This window comes from Netta rufina (assembly GCF_964035555.1).
Source record: "Netta rufina genome assembly, chromosome: 15".
In the NCBI taxonomy this organism is placed as follows: domain Eukaryota; kingdom Metazoa; phylum Chordata; class Aves; order Anseriformes; family Anatidae; genus Netta; species Netta rufina.
Genome location: NC_140138.1, coordinates 8,659,263 through 8,678,471, shown reverse-complemented (window position 1 = coordinate 8,678,471; position 19,209 = coordinate 8,659,263). Strand labels below are relative to the sequence as shown.

Here is a 19,209-nt window from a genome sequence, read left to right as displayed (position 1 = left end):
CAAGGCTTCAAGAATTAACACAAAGCCAGTTAATAACACTGCAGGGGTTTGCTGCTTTAAAGATGTTTATGCTGAGTTTGGTTAGACAGTATTTCTGCCTCAAGTAGTTTCACTACTTGAGGAACAACAGATAGTGCTGCCTTCAGTACCCATCAGCCTGGCACCATTAAGTGCTGCATTTAGTAACATAAGCACTGGTAGGAAACATTCTTTAAAATACCTTTTTATTTCCAGGTGAAACCACTGCTACAAGTCACCCGCCAAGAGGAAGAAATGCAGGCCAAGGATGAAGAACTGCAAAGAACTAAGGAAAGACAGCAGAAAGCAGAGGCTGAATTGAAGGAGCTAGAACAGAAACACACCCAGGTGATTTACAGCTCTGAATCTCTCTGAAATGCTAGCTACTCTCACCATTTCTAGAAGCTGTTGTAGTAAAGGTCTCTTCTTCCTTTGGAGTTACAATTGTATTCATAGCAGTCAATGGTCCAGAACAAAAGCTCAGTGCAGACAAACTCCCAGTTCCTTCAGTGGAGGCCTAGTGCCTGCACAAAAAGTGTGTGGTGCAGCTGCCTACCTGTATACTAGGCCTATCTAGTATAAAGACACCGGGGGGGGGGGGCAATTTGCAATCTAAAATTTACCTGCCTATCCATTTTATCTGTGTAGCTTTGTGAAGAGAAGAACCTCCTTCAGGAACAGCTTCAGGCAGAAACTGAACTCTATGCTGAAGCTGAAGAGATGAGAGTCCGTTTAGCTGCTAAGAAACAAGAGCTGGAAGAGATTCTGCATGAGATGGAGGCCAGAATTGAGGAAGAGGAGGAGCGCAGCCAACAGTTGCAAGCAGAAAAGAAAAAGATGCAGCAACAAATGCTGGTAAGAAGGTGTAAGCAACAACTAGAGACAATAACATGCATCTCAGAGAAAAAAAAGGACATAGGATCTGAGGTCTACTGATCAAAGAGCTTGCTATGCAGCCCTCAACAGTATGTGCCTACTCTACTGAAGTAAGAACAATCAATATTTGTTCTTTCCTCCAGAATTCTTTATACATCTTCTTTCCATACCCCAATTTTAAATTTTCTCTAAAGAATTAACAAATCTTTTCTTCCAAATCACCAAGCGTTACAGATTATCTATTTCTTAGTAAAACTGAAGTCTAGAACATACCCACATAGACTGACAAGCATTAGGCATTTCCTGTTATCTAAGTGGTATTTTATTTCCAGAATTCATTATTTCTTTTTCCCTACAAAGGACCTGGAAGAACAGCTTGAAGAAGAAGAAGCTGCAAGACAGAAACTGCAGCTTGAAAAAGTAACAGCAGATGGCAAGATAAAGAAAATGGAAGATGATATTCTCATAATGGAAGATCAGAATAACAAGCTAACAAAGGTAAGTGTTGTGGGTCCATTTTCTTACTTTGTGCAAGATAAGAGAACATCTCTTCAGCTAGAAGAACAATAGGAATGCTTTAGGAAAACTACAGAGTTTCATGGGTGTACATATGTACCAGATGATCAGTTCAGCCTGTAGTCAGCAAATTTCTGATGAATTTCCTGTGCTTATTTAAATAATTCAAAATTATGTAAAAATACCAGTTGAGGTCCATTGTGGTGACAGTATCTTCAAGCAAAATCACCGCAGAAGCCAAGCACAATCAGTGGAACAGATTTTCTTGGCCTCAAGAGGAGTAAATAAGTCTCTTGGTTTTCAACCAATTTAAACCAATCTTCATGACTAGAATGAGAAGTAAACATGTATTCCAGTATATGGAGAGGGGATGCTCCTCTCAACTAGGCCCTATACTTACCAGCCACTAGAGTGAGTATAAGATTCTAATAACAGCAGATTAGAGAGGATGGAAACTTTAGGTACCACTTTTTAGCCCCTCTATAACAGAGGAATAATAATATATCACTACAATCTCAGGAGAAACAGCATTGAAAGACAGTATCTTGGACATTTTTCATTTGGTGTGGAGATGCTTCATAATCACCAATGGAAGACACTTCTGTTAACAAAATTATTTTATTCTTCTTAAGGAAAGAAAACTTCTTGAAGAAAGAATAAGTGATCTAACAACGAATCTTGCAGAAGAGGAAGAAAAAGCCAAAAATCTTACAAAGCTAAAAAACAAACATGAATCTATGATTTCAGAACTGGAAGGTAACATGAACAATGTTTTATGTCAGATTTTTGTCATAGTTCATGTCAAACAAACAAACAGAATCTGAAGCAAACTAAAAATTCTGCACGGTGTTTTCCAACTTTCGTATGCTGAAGCCATTTGTTTGGCCTCACTGATGGCCAAAATAGTTTTGTCTGAATTTAAGATTAGGTTAAGAATTCCTTGTACTAACCAGTCCCATGAACAAAATCCTTACTTTTTCAGTGCGGCTGAAGAAAGAGGAGAAGAGCAGACAAGAACTGGAGAAAACAAAGAGGAAGTTGGAAGGGGAGTCAAGTGATCTACATGAGCAAATTGCAGAGCTTCAGGCACAAATTGCTGAGCTGAAGGCACAACTAGCCAAGAAAGAGGAAGAGCTGCAGGCTGCTCTAGCCAGGTATTCACTCTTGAATCTGCACACAGGTTGAAAATGCCAGGCTGTAACATGTCCCTTCCCTCCCTAGACACCCAGATGCTGCAGCTCTGAATCTCATCTCAGAACATTCTGTCAGCATGCTTTCCCAACTTCCAAATTCCTTTGCAACTAAAAAAAAATAAATGACAGTATGCTCATAAACAACCTAACATTATGTCCAGATAGCAATGAAAACTCCTCTTCCCAAAGACCTTGGCAGTGCTGCCAAGTAAAGAATGAAAAGTAACAACATAGTTTATAGGCAAAAGGCAAAAATGTAAGTCTAACTTCAATCCATTCTAGTCTGTGGATTTTCTGTATAAATTTAAGAGGGAGAACACTCAACCAAAACTGAATCAGTTGATTCAGCATCTCCAGTTATCATGTCCTGATAAAACAGAGCTGTCAGATCCCCTTTACATCAGTTCCCTCTCTTTCTCTGGTACTTTCTTGCACAGTTTTCAGGTAGGTTCATATAAATATAAAGCAGGGCTTTCAAAACTTACTGTCATGACTTACTGCTCACAATTACATTGTTAAATACCACTGTAGAACTCTAGAACACCAGAACACCAAATAAAAGTATAAATACATGGTATCACATGTTATCTTAAATACAAGTAGATATAACTTCATATAGACAAACCATGCTTCCTTCTGAAGTGATAATGGTAAAACTAAATATTTCCAGTTTGTTAAAATTACACCCTGGTGATAAACTTTTAATCTCTGTATACCAATTTCCTGAAAGTGAAATCATATTTTTAAATACAGAAAATGAAATGTGTTCTTTTCAGGCTTGAGGATGAAACTAGTCAGAAGAACAATGCCCTCAAGAAGATCCGTGAATTGGAATCTCTCATCTCTGATCTCCAGGAAGACTTGGAGTCTGAGAAAGCTGCAAGAAACAAAGCAGAAAAACAGAAGAGAGACCTAGGTGAAGAGCTGGAGGCTCTTAAAACAGAGCTTGAAGATACTTTGGATACTACAGCCACCCAGCAAGAACTCAGGTAGGGAGAGTTCGCACGTGGACCAAATAAAAGCTGTCACCAAGCTCAGTACAACACGGTCTGGTGTTTCATATGGCCCTGTGGTGGGTTAACCCAGATGACATAATTGTAAATGGCACATTTGGAAAACAGCAGTCAGTGGAAAGATTAGTCTCTCACAGTGATGGTCTCCAAGATCTAGACAATCTAATTCAGATTATCTAAATTATTTTTTTCTGGAGCTAGGTATCTCATTTTCTGTCTTAGGCACCTAAATAATTCAGTCTTGTACTTAATTACATAAAAATCTAAACCTTTTATTTTTCCCCTGATGTTTCATGCTTCAGGGACCACAGCTCTTTGGACCATAATTCTTTTAACTGATCTCAATGCAACTTCCTCTGATCCTGTCTGTTATATCCTGTGACAGTCACCTCATGGCATTTCTGTAAATTCATTTTTGCATTATCTCTCAACATGAACTATAACTAGACTGACTTTCAGTTTGCTTTCATTCTGCCTTGCCATAACTTAGTACTGCAACTCCTATGGCTTTCATTGTGTTGGAGCCTTCCAACTCCTAAAGATCCAAAAACCATACACTAGAATTGAATGTGAGTTTTGGTAGCTGCAGCACCTTCTACACCTGTGCAGGACGTTCAGTCATTTTCCCAGCGACTGAAACACTCTTATCTACTGTTGCTTCATTTACATGTGTTACCTTGCAGAGCAAAGCGTGAACAGGAAGTCACAGTGCTGAAGAGAGCTCTGGAGGAGGAGACTCGAACTCATGAAGCCCAAGTCCAGGAGATGAGGCAAAAACACACTCAAGCTGTAGAAGAGCTAACAGAGCAGCTGGAACAATTTAAAAGGGTAAGCAGAAGTTCATCTTATTGAAAACTATCCACTAAATACGACTTCATTTTATAAAAATTCTTTCTTCACTTCACGCTTTTAGGCTAAAGCAAACTTGGATAAGACCAAACAGACACTGGAGAAAGAAAATTCTGAGCTGGCTAATGAAGTCAGGAGCCTGAATCAGGCCAAACAAGATGTGGAGCACAAAAAGAAGAAGCTGGAAGTACAACTGCAAGAGTTACAGTCCAAGTACACAGATGGAGAGCGTGTTCGGACAGAACTCAATGAAAGAGTTCATAAACTACAGGTAAGGGGGAGTCTGACCCTTCACTGTGACACCTTGGACTTGAGTAGACCAGTTAAGCCGAGTTCATTTAGAGTACACCTGGAGGAATCCTGGCTCTCTTGACTTCAGCTGGAATGCTCCTTGTCATCTGTAGGGCTCCTACCTCAGCTATCATGCTGTTAAACAGTTAGAACGCTGTTTCATGGAAGTGACAGCTCTTAGTCTCACGGTCTCCCTGTACACGTCTGTAATGCCACCACTGTTCCAGAGACAGCACTGCACGTTTTTAAAAGATTCTTTCTGTTCATTTGTTGTAGGGTGGTGGGGAACACCAATAGGAATGTGGCTTCTGGAAATGGATCAAACAACTATTAATCTTATAAGATGTACTCAGAGAAATGACAGGGAAAGGAGAATGCTTACTTATTTACAATTTAGTTCCTAATAACAAATTAACTAAAGATAATTTAAGATGACTCTTTGGTAGATTTGCAGTGCCTAGCAATACTGACCAAGCATGTTCTTACCACTTTTTTCAGAGTAGCAGTAAGCTTTTCTTTTTTATTTTAAGTTAATGGATAATGAAGAAAATATAATCAAAATGCATCAGCTTCTCTCAAACTTAAGAGAAAAGAAAATACAGGAAAATCCCCATTCATCTTTGCAAGTCACTGGAAAGTGAATGAAAAATGGGAGCTGTATTTTCAGCATCTGTGTCATTCATGTAAACAACGATATTTCTCACAACTGAATTCCTGAAAATACTGCCTGTTGTTGTGGTATATACAATATATTAGTATTGTCTTATGATTAGGAACAGGCTATGATATTTGATAGTAATATGATACTAAGGTATACTCTAGACAAAACCAGCATTACAACTTGGGGTCTTAATGTACAGGTTGCAAAGATGACGTTCAGACACTGCAGATTTTGTATGTAGGATTTAGTTCTATGGGACTTAAATCCCATATACTGTCCAGAAAAATTGTGGCAAAGTTTATGGCTCTCCTATGAATTCCAGTTGAGCTAGAAACACCTTTAGTGCTTGAGGTGACCCAAGAAGCATAGAAGCAGATTCAGAATCCAATCAAACATTAAGACTTCAACGTATTCCTTTAACTTTAGTTTGCTCTAGATTGAAGTTGTGCAAAAAAACTGAGCGTTGTCACTTTGGTCTCCCATAGATTGAGGTTGAAAATGTTACTGGTTTGCTCAACGAAGCAGAAAGCAAGACAATCAAATTGACCAAAGATGTTGCAACCTTAGGATCTCAGCTACAAGACACACAGGTAAAACTATATCCAGTAAAAGCTCACCTACAGTAATTATAAATGCACTATAAATGACCTAAACTAATGACCAACTTGTTGGTTGATGTGGTAACTACAGGAGCTGCTTCAGGAAGAAACACGGCAGAAGCTAAATGTGTCTACCAAGCTTCGTCAGTTGGAAGATGAAAAGAACAGCTTGCAGGAGCAATTGGATGAAGAAGTAGAAGCAAAACAAAATCTGGAGAGACATATTTCAACGCTTACGATACAGGTATCAGTGCTATATAAATCACTAGCTCCATCACTGAGTTTTGTAATTCCACAGGTTTCAGGTTTGTAGAACTATCCTGATAAAGCATATGGACCTTCAGTGAGTAGTGCTGATAGCCCAGATGGCATCAGTGAGGCTCTACAATGGAGCCAGCACTCTTCCTCTAGGTATATATGCAACACAGGTCCCAGGAGAGTCTTGCACAGTAGGCCTGAATGTGCATACTAGGCCTGTAGTCTGCCTCATTTTATAAAGGATGAGTAATGGGTAACTGTAAGTAGCCTCACATGGGTCAAATGATAGATTTCTTGATCTTGGTTGTTTCTTAGTCACCTTCTCTGCCAAGCTTTTTTGTCGCTTGCTATAAAGATTTGTTCTCTAAATTCAAATTTCAGCTCTCCGACTCTAAGAAGAAGCTACAGGAATTTTCTGCCACAGTAGAAACTATGGAAGAAGGTAAAAAGAAACTTCAGCGAGAAATCGAAAGTCTCACGCAACAGTTTGAAGAAAAGGCTGCTTCTTATGACAAACTGGAAAAAACCAAGAACAGACTCCAGCAGGAGCTGGATGACCTGGTGGTGGACTTAGATAACCAACGTCAGCTGGTCTCCAACCTTGAGAAGAAGCAGAAGAAGTTTGATCAGGTGTGAATTTAAAATTCTCCCTTGCTATGTTATCACCTAACTTTTCTGGGACTCAGAAGGAATCCACTGGCACAAAGAAAGATCAAAAATCTTTTGACCCTCATCTAAAAGATCAGGGTCAAAAAATAAAGTAGGATTGAACTAAACATACCATATAGTGGTTAATTAGCATTTATATACATTGATCAAAATGCGGGTTTCTCTCTGTCATTAACAACTGATAAGACCGTTTCAATAGAAAATACATTCTACTAATGAATTCCTTTTTATAGATGCTGGCTGAAGAGAAAAACATCTCTTCAAAATATGCAGACGAAAGGGACAGGGCAGAAGCTGAAGCAAGAGAAAAGGAAACAAAGGCTCTGTCATTGGCGCGGGCGCTTGAAGAGGCTTTGGAAGCCAAAGAAGAACTGGAGAGAACAAACAAAATGTTGAAAGCTGAAATGGAAGATCTTGTTAGCTCCAAAGATGATGTCGGCAAGAATGTAAGTTTTGGGCTCAGAACGATATCCACGGTAACTTAAAATAGCAGCTAACAAACAGATAGTTGTTTTCAGTGTGGGGAGTTCTCTGTAGCACACAAAACCTTTCAACAAGATCAGATATTTTGTGCAAAATTCAAATTTTATTCTATTTGTACCCAAACCTTCAAGAGACTTGGCAAAGTAACTGTAAGCGACTTTTATTCTTAATATGGCTTCAAGTTTGAAGATTCTTCTAAGATTGGAAAAAGGGATTCTAAATCATTTATTTATTAAGCAACTTTAAAGTTGTAAACTCTGCAATCTCATAATCACATTTGAGTTTGCCACCAGCCTAACATGTACTTGTACAGCTGCAGCAAATTTCCACTGATACATTGCCAATCATTTATTTTATTACAGTGAGATGACAGTATCACTTTTAATACTGACTAAACTCAGTGATGATACTTGACTGATTGAAAATGAAAGTTTGAGATTCAAGGTCTCCCAGTTTATTTTAAGACAGATTTTCAAGTGTACAGAAAACGCTGGTTTACTACTTACACTGCAATTTACTTCATTCATTGTCCATAGCTGATGTTTTCAAATGGCCTATAATGCAAATAAGCTGTGTTTAAGTGAAATTATTTTTATTTCTTATAACAAATCTATGAATTTCTCATTGCTTAAAAAGGTCCACGAATTGGAGAAGTCTAAACGGACCCTTGAACAGCAAGTAGAAGAGATGAAGACACAATTAGAAGAGCTAGAGGATGAGCTACAGGCCGCTGAAGATGCCAAACTCAGGTTGGAAGTTAACATGCAAGCCATGAAAAGCCAGTTTGAAAGAGATCTACAGGCCAGAGATGAACAGAATGAGGAGAAGAGAAGACAACTCCTTAAACAGGTATCATTCTTTGTTATTGCATTTGTAAATATCTCAACAAAACAGATGAAAGTCCCCAGCCTTGTGCCTATACTAAAGCACTTTACTGTAATAATAAGGAAACATTATATTTCCTTGTGCTTGGCAAATAAAAACTACATGTTGGCTATTGCACTAAAAAAAGCACAAAATTGCATAGCAGTATTACATTTTTCCTGTTTCAGTAGCAGATGCACAATATCCAACAGAAAACAGATGTAGCAATTCAACCCTACAATCAATATAGTATAAAACATGAATTATTTCTAGCACAGTAAGAAGAATTTTCCCTGTGTTCTCAGTGCAAGTGAAAAAAGACACCAACTAATATATCCATTTGCCTTCTCAATGTATCTATTCTTCTGTATATTTATTTGCCTTCTCAAGGTATGCTGAGTGGATACAAAAGCACTGGAAATGAACACAGACAGGACAGAACCTATTATGTAGATATGTAGAATATAGATATATACTAGTATGTATAGTAGTGTGACAGCAAGGACAAATACTGTAGCTGTCAGATTTTCACAAGTACAAAACCTATATTGCTGACTCCTTTGAAGAGCCTTCAATTTTTGAACAAAATGTAAATATTTTAACGGCTAGTGATACCACAATTAACAGTGATATAGAGGACTGTATAGATTACCCAGAATTATACAGAGTGTTTAAAAGCTCTTGAGGACTTTTCTAATCTTGTCTTCTTTAATGATCAGCTCCATGAATATGAAACGGAACTGGAAGACGAGCGAAAGCAACGTGCCCTGGCAGCTGCAGCCAAAAAGAAGTTGGAGATTGATGTCAAAGATCTAGAAAGCCAAGCTGATTCTGCTAACAAAGCTCGGGAAGAAGCCATCAAACAACTTCGCAAATTACAAGTATGTACAACGCACAAATACAGTTGTCTTTTCTGCTGTTGTCTTTTGTACTGACACAACATGAAAGTTTGGTGACATCTGTGAACATGATACTTGTTACAGGTGATAGGTTAGACAGGGACTTTTAACTAACCTACCAGAACCAAGTATCTGTACTGTAATGTTCAATATGAATGAAAAAGAAAACTTTACAAGGCAAACCATGAAAACCTTAAATGTCATCATTACAGAGAGCTTCCAACATTCTCTAACCAACACCCATCTGCTATTAACTTACTGATTTGAAGAAAAACATGTTCCAATGTAGAGAAAGGGCCACGGGATAAAGCCTACTATAAGAATTCAATCCTGGTTCTAAGAGTCAGTACAAAAGATTCTTCAGAAATCATGCAATTTCTGAATATCTTCATATTTATACTGTGCATCTCCATATCTACTGTTCTGTCATATGCTGACAACTAAACAATGAAAGCAGACGTATTTGCAAAGATTAAAATCACACACATACTCAAACATTCCAGGGAAATGAGGACAACAGGCATTACAAAAGTCACAGTGTGCAAGCGGAAGCATCACTCTTCTTGGAATAGCATTTCAGACCCTTCCAACACGTGCTAGCTGATCTCTCCAAAAAACATCATTTAATCAGGCATTATGACTACGTAAATGTGTGTCTTCTAGTCTGTGTAAATTTCTTTCTACTGAAATTGTAATAAAGCCAGACAAAAATAAATCTGTTTTTCTTTTCAAAAAGGCTCAGATGAAAGACTACCAACGAGAGCTGGATGATGCACGGGCTGCCAGAGAAGAAATATTTGCTACAGCCAGAGAGAATGAGAAGAAAGCAAAGAGCCTGGAAGCAGAACTCATCCAGCTTCAAGAGGTAAAGTAAAAAACTTCTAAAGCAATATAAAGCAGAGTACACAGGATGTTCAGTAGCAAAACAGAACTGTAGTGAAACAATATAAGTGCTACAATAGTTACAGATGGAAAGCTATAAGCAGAACTTGCTACAAGTTACGTGTGTTCCATGCACTCCAACAGTTGTCAAATATACATCTGAACATAACCAGATTAAACTGAAAAAAACACCTTGGAAAAAAGCACAGTTCATCAGATCTAAAGGAAAATTATCTGTATGATTCAACACAAATTGTTCTCAGTATCTATAAATTCCTGAATGAATTAATTATTCCTGTATATATTAAATGGAAATCTTTTCGTCTAAAATTAATAGAAAGCAGGCTGACAGTCTGGGGAAAGTGTATTTTGTCATACTTCCCTAGGATTTATGATATAATAATTTATTCCATTAACTGGACAACCCAGCATACACTAGTTTCAGAAAATTCATGGTTGTCTAACTGAACACTTGCTCATTTCTTTATTATGCTTCCTTTTCCTTTACTCCTAGGACCTGGCTGCTGCAGAAAGAGCTCGCAAACAAGCAGATCTGGAGAAAGAAGAGATGGCAGAGGAACTTGCAAGTGCTTCTTCTGGAAGGTAGGAATAGTCTGGATGACTCACAAAGCTATAAACATGCTGCTGAACATTGCCCGGCTGCCAGGTTGGCCTGTCCCAACAGCCAACCAGGCTTGACAACACAACATGCATGTCTGACCAGTTTCATGATCTGCTTTTCTTTTCTTTGTGAATTATAGGCAGTTCCTAATAGTTTCAAACACATTCAACTCATCAGAGCCATAACAACATACTTCTTAAACTTACAGGACAAGCCTTCAGGATGAGAAACGGCGCCTAGAGGCAAGAATTGCCCAACTGGAGGAAGAGCTAGAAGAGGAGCACAGCAACATAGAGGCAATGGGTGATCGCATGAGGAAAGCAGTACAGCAGGTAGAGTTCATTTCAGCATGTGTGTCCCTGTTTGCATTTGTGAAAGCTATTTGTGGTTCTGAATAAATATTTGGAGAACTGCCACCATGAATCACCACCTGTCATTTCCCTGAAAGTACACATTTTTGACAGCATCCATTTTCACCCTTTCAGGCTGAGCAGCTGAACAACGAGCTGGCAACAGAGCGTTCAACTGCACAGAAGAATGAAAATGCCAGGCAGCAACTGGAGAGGCAGAACAAAGAGCTAAAGAGTAAACTGCAAGAGATGGAGGGAGCTGTGAAGTCCAAATTCAAGAGCACAATTGCTGCTCTGGAGGCCAAAATTGCATCTCTTGAAGAGCAGTTGGAACAGGAAGCCAGGTATGTGGAATTCCAGATGGTACAGCTATCCATTTATTGTTCCAGTTAATCAGTCAAATTAAACAAAAGCATATAGGATTTATATCATTGGGCTCTCAGTGTCATTAATATTTGTTGAAGTCTCTCATCCACTTAACATTTCTTAGAGACACAGCCATTAATTGGAGTTATTCCAGATTCTGAGTAGAACCATTTTATTGCTGAAAAGTTCTACTGGTATCAAAGGCAAGGATCTGTTCCCCTGCCTTGCCGTATGCCCCTGCCAGGTTCTCTGTTATATACTGTGCCATTTGTAGGACTGTTTCTTGAGGAAATCAACTCATGCTTGAGCACATCTCCATATCCCTGGAGCACCTTAGCATATAGCAAAGACGCATACTTGATTTGAACAGAAGAACACAACCTTTAAGTTTTGCTTAGAATTCATCTATGAAATTCAGTAAGGCCTTTAACACACTGTTCCTTGGTGCCACATTCCCGAGGCAGGTGAGAACTACAGAACTTCTACATCATCAAATGTTGCATTGTCATTTGCAGAGAGAAGCAGGCTGCAGCCAAGACATTGCGCCAGAAGGACAAGAAGCTCAAGGATGCATTGCTGCAGGTGGAGGATGAGAGAAAGCAAGCAGAGCAGTACAAAGATCAGGTATCAGAATATGGCATAAGGGTCTTAGCCTGGGGCACAGGGATTTTCAGGTTTTACCCTAAGAAAAGAATATTCCACGTTCCACCTTGAAAAATATTCTGTGCTGGGAGAGCTATACAGCACTCTGCTAAAAGACTTGACAATCTGATTCTTCTTTCATGCTGAGACAAGTGTCAAAGCACTAGTCCTTGCCCATCAACCAGCTGCAACAGTCTGACTTCACACAGTGATACATAGGACTCTGCACAACATCCCTTTTGGTACACAAATGGAGACCATGATCAAATTTTGTCCCACACTGAAATGTTTAACTTTCACATAAAACACACCAACTTGAAAATCAGAAATGCAGAGGTAGGACTGTGCAGTAAAAGGAACAAGTAGTTTCCAAATACAGTGTCCATTAGCAAAATGAACTCCCATAAAGTAACGTTATTTTTACATTTTTAGATTTTAAGCTTTCACCTTTGATTCAGGTCAGGTCATGTTTCTGTAAAACTGAATTCAGGTCATTATTTCTGTAAAATATGAAATTAAAATGAGGAATCTAAAGCTATCAGACCTGTTTTGACTTAAAGAATTATTCTAAATTTTTCACGTAGGCCGAGAAGGGCAACCTACGACTCAAGCAACTGAAAAGGCAGCTGGAGGAGGCTGAGGAAGAGTCTCAGCGTATCAACGCAAACCGCAGGAAGCTGCAGAGAGAGCTGGATGAAGCTACTGAGAGTAACGAAGCCCTGGGCCGGGAGGTTGCAGCACTGAAGAGCAAGCTAAGGTAGAGTGCCTTTGTTTGGAATAGCTGTTCCCACTCAGTGACAACCTTGAAATTTAGAACTAAATTAGAAATGTAGAAAAAAATATCTACTTGAGTAACAAACAGACACTGATTATACTGCAAAATTACTCCTTGTATTAGCTTGGCAGATGCAACAAAAGGCCAAAATCAGAAGGTGAAATGCATTTCATAAACTGCAGCAGTCTCAGGATTTCAGCTGTGAGATGAACAACTGTGATAACATGGCACAGACTTACCTCTTTTTCTAACTGAAACTCCTATTGGCTTAAATAGGAACAGAATTAGACTTGGTTGCTTTAGAAAATACCCTTATTGCTGTATATATTTATTCTTACAGTTACAAATACAGTTAGAAATGCTCGTGCTTTTCACACTCTCATACCTGCACAACTCACGCACAATGACTGTAATCAGTCTTGCACAACTCCACGGGCAGCAAAAGGCAAAGCACATTATGTGACTCTTATCCAAAAGTCTCTTTGGACTTCACCCTTCCTTATTCAGTGTCATTAGACCAAGGAAAGATCAAAATGTCCCTCCGTATTTTCTTATTAAGCTAAACTAAGTTAGTTAAAACTAACTGGGAAAAAGATAAAGCTGTGATCAGCCCGCTACATACCTGAGTTTTCCTGCACTTGTTGGGTCTGAAAGCTCCAAGTCACTGAAATACAGGATGACTTAAATTATAGGAAGTGGCTGAATCTGCATCATCATGCTGTGCAATTTTGTTTTCTACCGAAAACCAAAGGTATTTCAGATGAAACTAACGCACCTGCCTAGATGTGTTCTTGAAGCTGTTGTTCAGGTTTGCCAGTAACATGCGTGAACCTCCAGATACGAATACTTCCTTCGAAGTGAAGGATTAGGGATGTGGTGGCCTTTTCCATTAGCACCATCTTGGGTGGTGCATGCTCCTGGCTGCTTAACAAAGGAGCAGCTGCATCCAGTCCCTTTTACACAGAAAAGCATATTTACATAGAATAGCACAGTTGATCTTTGTCTGATCCAAATGTAATGTCATTGGCTGTAATGTACTTTGTTTAATTATTTAAAAGTAATCTACCTACCTCTGATCATGACCATGTGCTTAGTATAACTGCCCGGGACTCTTTATCTCTGTTTCAGAGGGACACAGGAACCTTCGCATGACTAAGCAGGTACCATGCCTTCAACTTTGCAGCTAGCTTGTGTTGCACAAATTTCCATTTTCTTTGGCCCAAGTAAAAATTATGTGAGGTTTCTGCAAACTGTGAAGGCTTGGATATCTTGGCATTAATAATTTTTTTTCAAAAGAGACAAATATTACAATAAGCTAGCTACCGTCAGCTGTTCATCAGTGATACATCTTTCTTACAAGTAGGTTATGTACTGTTGTAGACTTACCAATGTTGCATTCTCACCTCTTATAAACTCTACCAACAGAGTACCTAATAAAGTACTCTGACATTTTCTGCATGAAAATTGTCTTTTTTGCACCTATTTACAGCCAAAAAAAGAAAATCTGCAAATCAAATACACCATTAATTAGTAAAATTGATTAAAAGCACTAATGAATATGAATCATCACAGCATGTTAAGTGTTTCACAGTATTTCTTATGCATACTGTAATGTTGATTTTAAGGTAAGACCCTATCTAATTCACATGAGATTTGCAAAGGTCTTATTTGCATGTGATTTATTACACATTGATGGCATCCAATCACAGAGAGAAGAGGAAATCTTGCCATTCGTTATGTAGCATTCTGTGCCTGTGTCGCTTACAAATAGCTATTACTAAGGCTTTTAGAGCTGTTTTGCAGCCATTACTTGCTTGTCTACTGTATGTTGCTTGTCTACTATTACTGAAATGTAAAGCACAGACATCAGAATTAATATGAACACTGTAACGTAGCACAGCATTATGTTATACTTCATCACATTCTCTAGAGATAGGAATAACACCTGCTGTTGCAAAAATTGAAGAGCTACTGCCTTGTAATATTTGTATATCTCTTATTTTAAATATGCTGGATTTCGCTGTGAATACACAAATATTTAAAGAAGATGTCTTGTCCTTGCATGTGCCTTTTAGTCAGGCTGATCTTCCCAATCAGGCTGTTATTCAAGCACCACTCCATTAGCACTTGTTCAAAGATAGACAAAATAGATGCTAAGCAAAACACTAATGCTTAGGGCTTGCCTCAGCTGTACACATTACTCTAAAGGCATTGATGCAAATGACCACAAGAACATTATCAAAGACATGAACCTGTTTTAGATTAACAGATTTAAACAAAAAGTATCTATAAACAGGTCCAATACTAGTTTGAAGGGTGTTCACTTTTCTGTAGCCAAGACTTACTACAAGAAGTGGGTAGACTTCCTATTACTCTCTACCAGTCCCATGTTCTTTTATAGCACTTCAGTGAACTACCACAGCATAAAAACGTCATTTGACAAATGATTCATAATTAAGTTCAGATAGCAAGAGTCCAAGAGGGGTAAAGAGCTCTTCCTTGTGAAGACTGAGACCTTCATTGATAAGAACTAACAAATTTACTGACCTAAACTACTGAACTAAAATGTAGGGACAAATACTTGGCATCATAAAGTAGTAGACTCTGCTGTTTTACTCTGTCAGCCATGGCAGGGTAGAAATTAATTACCCTTCTGTTCAATACATGCCATTGGCACCAGAAGTAGTTCTAAGAGCAGAACTTCAATGAAGCATTATTTTCAGCTAGTTGCTTGTTCACATCACAATTAGTCTACCTTAAATGGTAGAACTGATTAAACACACACACACAAAAAAAAAGGCAACAGACTACACGTCTCAAGGAGTTTCACCTGGGAAATACAGGTTTGTACCTCTGAAATAACTTAGTCCAGCCAATGCTCTTACCTACTTCCCTAGTATGCAACAGTGAATTTGGGGCTTGAATAGCTGCTTCAGAAAGGATGACAGTGGCTTAGTCTTTTGCAAGGACAAGACAAGCCTTTAAATATTTCTGCATGATTGCTGTACCCAAAAGCGCAGAGTTGGATGTATTTTAACACCAAATTAGTAATTTTGGCCAAACATTCAGTGATCATGAAAATATTTTGTCGCTTATGTCTGTGGTCTCAAGCCTTGACAAAGGTTTGCTTAATGAGGAGCAAGTGAGAGGCCATGTTACAAAACTCCACTGTTTTGTAACACACTAGCAATGGAGGCCAAGAAGAGACAAACATCTTCTGGCTCACTTGCTCACACCTCCCAGAAAATTAACCTTGAGGACCAAAGTGCTCCTAGCTTGGGCTGTGTCTATGGAATACATGGGAAGGGGAGGGAAGGGAAAGGAAGAGGGGATAGGAGGAAAAAAAGCATTTTCTCCAAGCTCTTCTGTAAAACACTCTGCTGAGTGTCAGCATGTGAGTTAAGACAGTTTGAAAGCACACTGATGGCTTCCTCTCCCCATTGTGGAAAAGGTTGGAGCTACTCCCAGCCTAGGATGCCATACATGTCACAGCACCTGTGGTGCTCTAAGCAACACAGCCTTTGCAGAGAGGGACTGTGGGCTCAAAAATGCCTCCTGTCATCCACAGCACTACAGTCCCTGGCTTTCAGTACCTGTTGAGTTTATTCAGACTGCAGGTCAGAAATTCGGTATGAGATTTCTGTATCTCCTTGATCTTCTAAAAGCATTGGCAATGCTCCCCTGATGATGCAGGGACAAGCAATCCACTTTCCAATCCCTTCTAAGCACAATCAGTTGCAGTCCCTACAGGGGAAAACAGTAAAATGAAAGGAAGAGTAGGAGATCTGTGGCAGATAAGACAATTCAGAGTGGAGCTTTAAGCACAAGAACAGGAATCCCAGCACAGTTCAAAGGAACTGGGAGTCTGAACCTGTCTATAAACTAGCCTTAGATGGTACAGAACAGAAAGCTTTATTAGGTGCCCACAGCTCTTGGCTGTTTTGCATTTAAAAACTCAGGCCCACAGGTACTGTTACAAAACTCTACACTTATTTGTGAAAACTGCAAATGACCTAACATCTAATTTTATTTTTTATTTACTTACTACAGGAGGGGAAATGAGCCAACATCTTTTGCCCCACCCCGCCGATCTGGAGGCAGAAGAGTAATTGAGAATGCAACAGATGGAGGTGAAGAAGAAATTGATGGAAGAGATGGAGATTTCAATGGAAAAGCCAGTGAATAAACACGCTTAAAAATTGCACTGCAGTAAGGGGAAGGAGGATGATATTTAGCACTGTTTAAGTCTACTCTTAGTGTCAAGGTCACACACACCCACTCCTCTGATGATGATAAAAAGCACAACTGCCTTGTCTCTAATGTATAGATTGATGTTGAAAGTACTCCAAAACTTTTACCATGAAGTGTGTTTGAAAAGTTTTGTTTTAAATTCAGAGTATTTCACCAAGAATCGTCCAGAAAGAAAGTTCCAATAGCTCAGACAATTTAAGTCCCAGTGAACTAAAGTTTACAAAGGATTTGTAAGACTGTTGCAGGGGAAAAAAAGGCATTGGTCAGTTAATCTTTTCTTAAACTTTCATTTTGTCTTAAGTATTCAATATAACTTTTTTTTTCCTGGTTACTACACCCCTGATGCACCATTCACAAGGTGAAAGTGCCTTTTTAATCACTTACTGAAAAATAAAATATCATTTGTTCAAATTAAGTCAAATGTTACAGTTTTATATGCACCATGGATGTGCTTACACACTAATAAAAGTCTATAAAAAAACACTCCAATATTCTTGTGTGCAGGTGTCACTTGGGTGCAACACAACATGCTGGAAGGGAATGGGATACAATGGAACATGTTTACTACTCATACCTTTTAGGAAAGGTCAACTATTATCAGTTTTTCGTTCTGGTGATTTTCTAAGTAACTGCTTTTGAAGGAATAAAATAATATGTACACATCTAGCTGAACGAAAAATGACACGAAGCACTTGGAACAGGTTTGGCTACCACATGGAGACATGGTGCTAAGAAACCCTAGGATGGATCTAAGGACATACAGGATCTTCAAGAGACTTGCACCGTTCTGGCACAGGAGCTAGAAAGCAAACAAGGCCCTAAATACCTACATTTAGGTAACTGCATCCACACTCCAAGTCTGTATGCAGAGGGACAGTCATAACCTCTAAAGCAGGCTGGAAACAATTAGACACAGCAGCCCTCATTGAATGCAGTGATCCAAGCCAAGCTACTCTGTATAAAGGGATCAGCACACAGTTACTTTTATTTTTGGAGTACTCCAACAGGACTGCAGCCCACTTTTGGAAACTACCAGGACCTACCACAGCTCTATGCAGCTCTAGTACTTCCAGATAGCAGCTGGCTTTGTGGTCATAGTGGGACAGCAGAGAACCATGAACAGCAAAGCCAGGTATAGTATTGCTCTGAACTGAGAACAGAGAGCTTCCTCCATGTCTTAGGTTGTAATGCAGGTGAAGCTTAAACAGTATGACTACAGGGAGAAGATCATGGAAAAGTATCCATCTTAACTGCTAATGTGATCACCTACCAAAACTGAATTTTGTACCAGAAGGCACAGAGACCATGAACTCAAGAACTTCAGACCAGGCACCATTTAGCCAGCAGAAGTAGATCCCATAGACTTCTCTTAGCTCATAAAAGAGTAAAGGAAGAGTTCAAATAAGAATCTATTTAGAGTGACTAAGATGATAAACTGGTGATGGGCAGTTAGTAGGTGTCACCTGAAAGCTTTTCATTGCATCGTCAGGCAAGCAGCTCAGCTCTGTAACTGTGTCCAATAGCCAGCTATTATGCTGGTGAGCCTACACATATGCAAACACGGAGACCAAGGAAGTCAGACTTCAAACAGAACGGTCTGAAGCACCAATACTCAGATCAGAGCTGGGCGATTGAACATTGTGACCTTCTAAAAGGATTTCTTCTGAAAAATGCATATGTGTAACAGTAAGTGTTGGCCCAATGGTTAGAGTACTGCCATAGCACTTCAGAAACTTGGGTTCTAGTTCCTATTCCACAAACTTTATTTCAAAATAAGAAGCCTAAGAGTGTTTATTTAGTAACACTACAAGAAGAATCCACCTGCAACAGTGGCCAAATAACAGTGGTTTTGGCTGGATACACTATGCTTTGGATTTGTAATGAATAGTATTGACGAAATACTGTTGTTTTAGCTTTTAATGAATAGTGCTTACAGCCAGTCAAGGCCTCATGTTTTTCCTGTTGCCCTCTCAGCAAGATGGCTGAGGGTGGACAAAAGGCTGGGGAGGAACACTAAGCTGACCAAAGGGATATTCTATACCGTATTTCACATCACACCCAGCAATAAAAGCTAGGGGCAAAGAGGAGCAATGTGGCATGAGGAGCAGGGGCATGTGTTCAGAGTTATAATG

General features: G+C 39.1%; 1 protein-coding gene across 2 annotated transcripts in view; it reads left to right on the top strand.

The window, feature by feature from the left end:
* MYH11 (myosin heavy chain 11) overlaps positions 1 to 17,530 on the top strand; it is a 60,154-nt gene extending 42,624 nt beyond the window's left edge. Inside the window, exons 21-42 of one of the 2 annotated variants that reach the window (XM_084295847.1) lie at positions 235 to 366; positions 667 to 873; positions 1,255 to 1,392; positions 2,043 to 2,166; positions 2,393 to 2,564; positions 3,380 to 3,592; positions 4,300 to 4,444; positions 4,530 to 4,736; positions 5,903 to 6,007; positions 6,108 to 6,260; positions 6,656 to 6,904; positions 7,177 to 7,389; positions 8,063 to 8,275; positions 9,010 to 9,171; positions 9,926 to 10,054; positions 10,586 to 10,674; positions 10,902 to 11,025; positions 11,179 to 11,387; positions 11,925 to 12,033; positions 12,636 to 12,808; positions 13,955 to 13,986; positions 16,877 to 17,004. In XM_084295847.1, the coding sequence (XP_084151973.1) occupies positions 235 to 366; positions 667 to 873; positions 1,255 to 1,392; positions 2,043 to 2,166; positions 2,393 to 2,564; positions 3,380 to 3,592; positions 4,300 to 4,444; positions 4,530 to 4,736; positions 5,903 to 6,007; positions 6,108 to 6,260; positions 6,656 to 6,904; positions 7,177 to 7,389; positions 8,063 to 8,275; positions 9,010 to 9,171; positions 9,926 to 10,054; positions 10,586 to 10,674; positions 10,902 to 11,025; positions 11,179 to 11,387; positions 11,925 to 12,033; positions 12,636 to 12,808; positions 13,955 to 13,982 (3,294 nt within the window). In that variant the 3' untranslated portion in view covers positions 13,983 to 13,986; positions 16,877 to 17,004. Of the gene's footprint in view, positions 1 to 234; positions 367 to 666; positions 874 to 1,254; positions 1,393 to 2,042; positions 2,167 to 2,392; positions 2,565 to 3,379; positions 3,593 to 4,299; positions 4,445 to 4,529; positions 4,737 to 5,902; positions 6,008 to 6,107; positions 6,261 to 6,655; positions 6,905 to 7,176; positions 7,390 to 8,062; positions 8,276 to 9,009; positions 9,172 to 9,925; positions 10,055 to 10,585; positions 10,675 to 10,901; positions 11,026 to 11,178; positions 11,388 to 11,924; positions 12,034 to 12,635; positions 12,809 to 13,954; positions 13,987 to 16,876 lie in introns of both variants that reach the window. The other variant, XM_084295846.1, reaches the window with a different exon arrangement.
* The last annotated feature ends 1,679 nt before the right edge of the window (positions 17,531 to 19,209 follow it).